The sequence below is a fragment of the Oncorhynchus nerka genome, linkage group LG12 (genome assembly GCF_034236695.1).
Source record: "Oncorhynchus nerka isolate Pitt River linkage group LG12, Oner_Uvic_2.0, whole genome shotgun sequence".
Taxonomy (NCBI): Eukaryota; Metazoa; Chordata; class Actinopteri; order Salmoniformes; family Salmonidae; genus Oncorhynchus; species Oncorhynchus nerka.
The window spans coordinates 7,608,404-7,617,681 of NC_088407.1; the positions used below are offsets into that span (position 1 = coordinate 7,608,404).

General features: G+C 44.8%; 1 protein-coding gene across 2 annotated transcripts; it reads left to right on the plus strand.

Moving 5' to 3' along the window:
* Positions 1 to 3,265: 3,265 nt before the first annotated feature.
* LOC115126006 (butyrophilin subfamily 1 member A1-like) lies at positions 3,266 to 8,696 on the plus strand. Of its 2 annotated transcripts, none has more exons than XM_029655592.2 (5): positions 3,266 to 3,349; positions 4,295 to 4,678; positions 5,210 to 5,494; positions 5,611 to 5,743; positions 8,052 to 8,696. In XM_029655592.2, exons 1-4 carry the CDS (start codon positions 3,268 to 3,270, stop codon positions 5,682 to 5,684), a joined length of 825 nt encoding a protein of 274 aa, XP_029511452.2. In that variant the 5' UTR covers positions 3,266 to 3,267; the 3' UTR covers positions 5,685 to 5,743; positions 8,052 to 8,696. The 2 variants fall into 2 exon arrangements, with proteins under 2 accessions (XP_029511452.2, XP_029511453.2); XM_029655593.2 differs by having other exon boundaries at positions 4,295 to 4,615.
* Positions 8,697 to 9,278: the final 582 nt, after the last annotated feature.

The window sequence follows — 9,278 nt, forward strand, 5'->3', positions numbered from 1 at the left end:
CTCCTGTTTAATATCAGTGGTCTGAACAATCAAACCAAAATCAATAACCGGGAAGTACTTGTGTAAATTAATTAAAAGAACAAAATAAATCTACCTTATTTCTCAGCACTTGGTTAGAACACCACTCCCGTCTTACATCGACCACGCCCGTCGCCCCTTACCTAGTGTATATCTTATCTATTACTCAGTGGCTCAATTAATGTTTAACGTAAGTATGTTCAGATGTTGATTATGTAATTCCACAATATTAGTATAGTTCAAACCTCATAATATAAATCTACACAGAATTTTACGTTAATAGAGTTTAACACTTTTTCCAACAGTCATGCACACCCCCTCAATATTCTATGATATAACTCTCATCAGCAAGCCTGCGACTTTTTCAACATTCTCACCGGTACCGGCTCCAACTGAAATACCTAATGTACCACACTCGCTTGGTCCCTGACCTCATTCATACCGATATTAGTCCCCGACTGATTATAAAGCGTATTTCATGCACACGATTTGAGTCTCACAAATCTTCATTCACGCCAGTAAGCAGACCAGTAGGAGATGCAATGGCCCCACCTTCTGTTCATTCTCTGTACAGCTTCTCACCCCGTCTCTTCCACTCCTTACCCCCTCTGCCTTCATTCAATTCTAGAGTGGACTTCAGCGTTTTCAACACCTTTTCTATTTCCAACGACATTTTATGTACACTACAATACTGTCAACAACCTATGCCTTTACTAAAACCCAAGTGGTACCCTTTCCATACGGCTAAAATCGGCCCCCAATTAGGTCTAAAGTAAGAACTCAATTATGCACTGTGGGTCCCCTAGGGTATTAAGAAGTCTAGTGTCCCCCGGATTATCACCTTTACTTCAATACCAAATGTACAACATAAAAAATACATTTCACTCCATATGACTAACGTGTCAACCGGATCACGTTTCTAGAACAACCTAATGTCTCATTCAAACTTGGTAGTCAGTGCGCCGACTTTACTCCCCGATGTACTTCACACACACCTATGCTTTGTCAGGACCTTAGAGAGACCCTTTCCCGAAGGCTAAATCGGTCTCAAGTCCGAGTAATCAATTTAAATATCCGTCATTCACACTTGGCCCTGCCTAGTACATCACATTCGCATCATATGGCTTTCCATTGGCACTTTGGTGATCACTCGTTACCCACCACTCATACATGTAGTCCCCGACTATCCATTCAAGCTTTGGTGGCCACCTGTTACCCACCATTCATACATGTAGTAAGTGTTCTCTGTTACCACCTACCAGCCAGGCATACTAGTACATCCCATACACAATGCACCATTAAGTATTGTTGATCAATAATACAATTGCAGTTGCCAATGGAGATATTACTTTCTCAAATATTTTCCAATATCACATGTCACAATAGTTTAAATTTAGTAACTTACTTAATTTAGTAACTTACACAAAACTAAATGTGGATAAGTCCAATGTGCAGAACTTACAATACTTACAAAGTTTTTCACAACAGGTGTCTGCTTACCTCTTTTAGTTGACCGGTCAGGATTTGTGAGACAGTACTGGCCAATCAGCCAGACAATTTCCAGCGTTTTCCTTCTACCAGATCACGTCGGGGTCACCAAATTGTTAGGGTTGCGTAAATTCAAATCTGGTATCAGGATAAATATAACAATGAGTCACCGATTTCATACTATGTATTTTTTATTAGCTAAGTAATAAATGGCAAATGCAACTTTCGTATATACGGGCTCACTGTAATACCACGCAGGGCAGAACAGAGAACTGACAAGATGTATGCAAAACAGTATTCTTTATACTGTGATAGACAGTTCCAACCCGTCTGTTGGCCTATCACAGTAGAGACTGGGCGTGGTTTAAATTTGCTCAGCCTATTGCAGGCGCTCAGGCGGGTCCCCGCCTCTTGGCGCTTCTGTTGATAGATGTAAATGTTGCTTGTGAAGAACATCCAGGCTCTCATGCTCCATACCGTTATCTCGCACCTGGCTCCTGTTATCTAACAAAAGACCGCTTGTTCTCGCAACACCCAGCTCTGAATGTGCCCCCCTCCCAACTCATTTGAACAGTTCCTGTCTTCATGCTACTCTGTATTTTTCCATCATGAGAAAGTCCCATGGCCCTGATACTTTTAACAATGTTTCAAGTCAGCTAGGTTGCATAACACATACATACATCCACACAAGCCAACAGCAGATAATATTCAATCATATATATGGTTAATGGTTATAATGTAAAACACAGGATCCAACAGTACTCAACTTCTATTGCTCTCTGCAATGTTAAGTTATTCTCAGTCAAAAGGGGTTTCTGAATTGCCTCGCTGCGCATGCCACACACTAACCTATCACGTATAGTGTCACTCATTGATCGCCCAAATTCACAGTGTTCAGATAACTGGTTCAATACAGCCACAAACTGTGAGATTGATTCCCCTCCTCTTGATTTATTTTAGGAAACCTGAATCTCTCTGCGATTATCAGTGGTTTGGGAGAATACTGTCCTTTTAAAGGTAGCCACAATTTCATCATATGATTTATCACCAGGTTTTTCAGGCGTTACTAGGCTGCGCAGTAGATTGCATGTTTTTCCTCCCATAACAGTCAAACATGTTGGCACAACGACTCTGCTTTAATTCCATTTGCCAACACAAAGAACTCCAACGTTCTGAGTAAGAACTCCATTGTTCCACAGATTCATCAAATGTTCCTATATTTCCAACCAATGCAGACATTTTCGGTTTATTTTTCTTTCTCATACTTTTCAGACGGTCCCTTAAGAGAAAAAAAGGAGGGTCTGGGATTATCTCGCGATCCTTCCTTCCGCAGCGAAACTCTTCCGGTCTCGGTGCCGTGAGGTTAAAAGTTAGCTTGCATTACTCGACTGGCTACCTCCACGTTTTGTTTGCGTCTTTCTACAGCGAAAGTTGTGTTGTATAGCACACTGTATTACTTATACAACTAATATAAGGACAGGACAGGACATGAGACGGGAGTAGAAATTAACGTTGGCGTTGTTTAATGCGTTTCACAGGAAGAACATTCCAAGCGTTTCAACGTAGTTAAACAAGGATGGATACTGGTGCAGTAGATGGTAGAGTATGATACTAGAATATCAATACACAACAATAACATTGGACAACAACTGCCGATAAACAAAAACCAAAGAAGAACCATCGAGCGACGGATCAGAATTCCGAAAATTCAGAATATATTTGTTATTTTGAACCTTTATTTAACTAGGCCAGTCAGCCAATATGAAGACTTCTTTGCCCTTCTGGTTGTGTACAATGTCAATGTACATCATCGGAATATCATCAACATCTAGTGATACAGTTGGTAAGTAAGTTAGCTTGCTAGGACTAATGTGGATTATATACAGCTTCTGTAGAATGGGATAGGGCCCGGTTTCCCGAAAGCATCGGATAGGATCCTACGGTTCTAACGATAAACGTAGCCTTAAGATGCTTCTTGTAAACCGGGGCCAAATCAAAGTTTATTTGTCGTGTACACTGATTTGCAGGTGTAACATTTTGCTGTCATGGTCAGGTATTGCTATTAACTGTGGTTACATTTCTTCAGTCCCTTCCTAAAGCTTTTAACCGAAACAAGGGCACGGAATAGGCTTTGTTATTGTTTCAACAGCTGATTTCCGCTTTAAAGAAATGTCTGCAGGTAACTGTTCAGGAGAACTATAAAAAAAAAAGATATTCCTGTGTTTTATATATATTTCCACACTATGAGGTTGGAATTGATGATTATGACATTTTAGTGTTGGAGATGTTTGAAAAGACCAGGTGCAATTTCAGCCTGTTTTGGTGGGATGGAGTTTTGTCTTTCCATGGTGACATCACCATGAGGTAAATTAGTTAATAGACCAATAAGAAAGAGTTCCAATCGTCTCTGCCAATAACAGCTCGTTTTCAGTGTCTCCTGAGGTCGCCTAGCATCATGTGAAAGCTCTCACTAAAGAGAGATCAGCTGTCTGTGGAAATGCAGCCTTTTTCATATCTGTGATTGATTCAAACACCTCCGATCAACTCATCAATAAACCGATTGTTCTAACTGATCCCTACTATTTAGTGAGACGCTTTATTCAATTGTGTATGAGAGTAAAGTTCACATTTGTAGGATTGATGTTAGTCAATGTTCATGGACCATTTCATGTTTCAAATGACCTTAGCTGTTGTGGGAGTCACTGTCCACCTGCTCAACATTCAGTAGGCATATGTCTTGCTTTGTCTCAAAGTATATGAATCTGTAATCTGTTTTTCTCACGGACAGTTCAACCCATTGTGGCCTTAGTTGGTGATGACGTCATCCTGCCTTGCACCCTGAGACACACAGTCAGTGCTGTGCATCAGTCAATAGAGTGGCAGAGACCGGACCTAACACCAAAAGAGGTCCATCTTTACAGAAATGAGAAGGACGATCTTGTGCTCCAGAATCCAGTCTTCAGCGGAAGGACGTCACTGTTTACAGAAGAACTAGAGAACGGCAACACTAGTTTAAAGTTGACCAGAGTGAAACTCTCTGATGCTGGAAACTACACCTGTTACATTCCACTGCTGAACCACCAGAAAACCATCATTCAACTCCTTGTTGGTGAGTCAACACACCTGCTGACCATCCAAACCCCCTTAAGAGACAGATCTCATGAAATCAGGGGTGAGTTCAATGTCAAATCCATTGCATGATGAGTATTAGTTACATACTGTAGATTGGTTAGACTACATACTTACCTTAACCCAAAGTCCATGTACAATGCTGTGATCTATTGTTAGTTCCTCTTTTAATTTAAAGGTCCAAGAATATCAACAAACCCTTGTGTTATATTTAAGCAATAAGGCCCGGGGGTGTGTGGTATATGGCCGATATATCACGGCTATGGCCTGTCCTTATGCACGATACAGCCATTAGCCGGGGTATATTGGCCATATACTACTAACCCCGAGTTGCCTTATTGCTATTGTAAACTGGTTACCAAGGTAACAGAACAGTTCAAAAGTACTGTTTTGTCATACCTGTGGTATACGGTCTGATATCACAAACATTATAAACTAGGTGGTTTGAGCCCTGAATGCTGATTGGCTGAAAGCTGTGGTATACGGTCTGATATCACAAACATTATAAACTAGGTGGTTTGAGCCCTGAATGCTGATTGGCTGAAAGCCGCGGTATATCTGTGTACCTGTATAGGTGCTGTGTCCAGACCAGTTATCATCATTGGGGGAATGGAAGGCGATGAGGTGGTCCTGCGGTGTGAGGCTGAAGGCTGCTACCCAGAGCCTGTCATGGAGTGGTTTGACGCTCAGGGACGTGTCCTCCCTGCTGCTGGACCTACAGAGACGTCCAGAGACCGTGAAGGCTGCTACACTGTGACAAGCCATGTCACCGTCCCGAACTCTGACAACAACACCTTCACCTGTCGCGTTCAACAGTTGGAGATCAAACACATGAAGGAGAGACAGGTTCATGTTCCAGGTGAGAGTTTTGGATATTTGAATGAAGGCACTATCTGTAAAGTAAATCCTGTTTAAAAGTCCTTTCATGTGTAATAATCGTTAGGTATTGTAATAATTCTACTTCCTGTGTTTCAGATCAAATGTTTCCTAGGACGTGTCATTCCTGCTGGCTGACAGTTCTTGTCAGTTCTTGTCACAGTTCTTGTTGAGGCTGTAGCTGGAGGTCTCTACCTGTTGATTAAAAAAAGGGATATTGACCTTCAGAAAGGTAAGTCACACTTCCTGGTGTGGTAGTGTTACTTCCTGGTGTGGTAGTGTCACTTCCTGGTGTGGTAGTATCACTTCCTGGTGTGGTAGTATCACTTCCTGGTGTGGTAGTGTCACTTCCTGGTGTGGTAGTGTCACTTCCTGGTGTGGTAGTGTTATGGGGTGGAGTATTGACTGTGTAGACCACTGGTCTATAGGGGACCACTGGTCTATAGGGGACCACTGGTCTATAGGGGACCACTGGTCAATAGGGGACCACTGGTCTATAGGGGACCACTGGTCTATAGGGGACCACTGGTCAATAGGGGACCACTGGTCAATAGGGGACCACTGGTCAATAGGGGACCACTGGTCTATAGGGGACCACTGGTCTATAGGGGACCACTGGTCTATAGGGGACCACTGGTCAATAGGGGACCACTGGTCTACACGGTCAATAGGGGACCACTGGTCTATAGGGGACCACTGGTCTACACGGCCAATAGGGGACCACTGGTCTACACGGCCAATAGGGGACCACTGGTCTATAGGGGACCACTGGTCTATAGGGGACCACTGGTCTACACGGTCTATAGGGGACCACTGGTCTATAGGGGACCACTGGTCTATAGGGGACCACTGGTCTACACGGTCAATAGGGGACCACTGGTCAATAGGGGACCACTGGTCTATAGGGGACCACTGGTCTATAGGGGACCACTGGTCTATAGGGGACCACTGGTCTACACGGCCAATAGGGGACCACTGGTCTACACGGCCAATAGGGGACCACTGGTCTATAGGGGACCACTGGTCAATAGGGGACCACTGGTCTACACGGACTATAGGGGACCACTGGTCTATAGGTCTACACGGACCACTGGTCTATAGGGGACCACTGGTCTATAGGGGACCACTGGTCTACACGGTCTATAGGGGACCACTGGTCTATAGGGGACCACTGGTCTATAGGGGACCACTGGTCTATAGGGGACCACTGGTCTACACGGTCAATAGGGGACCACTGGTCTATAGGGGACCACTGGTCTACACGGTCTATAGGGGACCACTGGTCTATAGGGGACCACTGGTCTACAGGGTCAATAGGGGACCACTGGTCTACACGGTCTATAGGGGACCACTGGTCTATAGGGGACCACTGGTCTACACGGTCTATAGGGGACCACTGGTCTATAGGGGACCACTGGTCTACACGGTCTATAGGGGACCACTGGTCTATAGGGGACCACTGGTCTACAGGGTCAATAGGGGACCACTGGTCTACACGGTCTATAGGGGACCACTGGTCTACAGGGGACCACTGGTCTATAGGGGACCACTGGTCTATAGGGGACCACTGGTCTACAGGGGACCACTGGTCTACACGGTCTATAGGGACCACTGGTCTATAGGGGACCACTGGTCTACAGGGGACCACTGGTCTATAGGGGACCACTGGTCAATAGGGGACCACTGGTCTACACGGTCAATAGGGGACCACTGGTCTATAGGGGACCACTGGTCTACACGGCCAATAGGGGACCACTGGTCTACACGGCCAATAGGGGACCACTGGTCTATAGGGGACCACTGGTCTACACGGTCTATAGGGTCAATAGGGGACCACTGGTCTATACGGTCTATAGGGTCTATAGGGGACCACTGGTCTACACGGCCAATAGGGGACCACTGGTCTACACGGTCAATAGGGGACCACTGGTCTACACGGTCAATAGGGGACCACTGGTCTACACGGCCAATAGGGGACCACTGGTCTACACGGCCAATAGGGGACCACTGGTCTACACGGCCAATAGGGGACCACTGGTCTACACAGTCAATAGGTGACCACTGGTCTACACAGTCAATAGGGGACCACTGGTCTATAGGGGACCACTGGTCTACACGGTCAATAGGGGACCACTGGTCTATAGGGGACCACTGGTCTACACGGCCAATAGGGGACCACTGGTCTACACGGTCAATAGGGGACCACTGGTCTACACGGCCAATAGGGGACCACTGGTCTACACAGTCAATAGGTGACCACTGGTCTACACAGTCAATAGGGGACCACTGGTCTACACGGCCAATAGGGGACCACTGGTCTACACAGTCAATAGGTGATGTCAACCATATTATACTCCTGTATGAAACTAATTAGTGTTTAGTTTTTTTAAATGTTTCTTAGTTGACTGATCAGCTGTAATGAATACAACCACCACTGTAGCTGTAATGAATGAGGACAGGTGACTGTTAGTTGACTGTGTTCATGTGAGGTTCTATTAGACAGTTCTGTTCTAATCCTGTCTCTCATCCCGTTTAAACAGGAAGCGTGGACGTCAGTAATGAAGAACAAGGAGACGACGAAGAATGAGGAAGATGAGACCAGTGAATCCCAGTCTGTCATTGGTTTAGATGATGTGAAATGATCTATAATAATAGTTCTATATGCCATTTAACAGACATGTTTGGATATATAGGAATATGCATGGCTATATGACACTGTTTTTACATATTTCCTTTGGGGTCTAGAGATTTAGGTAAATCAGCCTTTGGTTTCGATGCCTTAGCCTACTGCGCCACCCTGGAGGCCCCCTATATGCCATTTAACAGACATGTTTGGATGGTCCCAGGAATCAAACCCACTATCCTGGAGTTACAAGGACCTTAACTATGATTACATAGGAATATGCATATATTTACATTTTAGTCATTTAGCAGACGCTCTTATCCAGAGCAACTTACAGGAACAATTCGGGTTAAGTGCCTTGCTCAAGGGTACATTGGCAGACTTTTCATCTTGTCATCTCAGGGATTTTAACCAGCGACATTGGTTACTGGCCCCACGCTCTTAACCACTAGTCTACCTGCCACTCCATATATGGCAGTGTGTCAGAAGCATTAGTTCTTTATATTAGACATCTTTGTGTCAGAAGCATTAGTTCTTTATATTAGACATCTTTGTGTCAGAAGCATTAGTTCTTTATATTAGACATCTTTGGTGTAGTTTATGTAGTCTGTGATAGGTGCTGATTTATTTGACAGGGACAATGCAGAAGGGACATATTAGACATCTTTGGGACAATAGTTCTTTATATTAGACATCTTGACAATGCATCTTTGGTGGGACAATGCACAGGGACAATGCACAGGGACAATGCACAGGGACAATGCACAGGACAATGCACAGGGACAATGCACAGGGACAATGCACAGGGACAATGCACAGGGACAATGCACAGGGACAATGCACAGGGACAATGCACAGGGACAATGCACAGGGACAATGCACAGGGACAATGCACAGGGACAATGCACAGGGACAATGCACAGGGACAATGCACAGGGACAATGCACAGGGACAATGCACAGGGACAATGCACAGGGACAATGCACAGGGACAATGCACAGGGACAATGCACAGGGACAATGCACAGGGACAATGCACAGGGACAATGCACAGGGACAATGCACAGGGACAATGCACAGGGACAATGCACAGGGACAATGCACAGGGACAATGCACAGGGACAATGCACAGGGACAATGCACAG

Coding starts and splice junctions, on each gene's coding strand:
- LOC115126006 (XM_029655592.2), top strand. CDS start 3,268: ATGAAGACTTCTTTGCCCTTCTGGTTGTGTACAATGTCAATGTACATC. Junction 4,679..5,209: donor CAGATCTCATGAAATCAGGG/GTGAGTTCAATG, acceptor GTACCTGTATAG/GTGCTGTGTCCAGACCAGTT. Junction 5,495..5,610: donor GAGACAGGTTCATGTTCCAG/GTGAGAGTTTTG, acceptor CCTGTGTTTCAG/ATCAAATGTTTCCTAGGACG.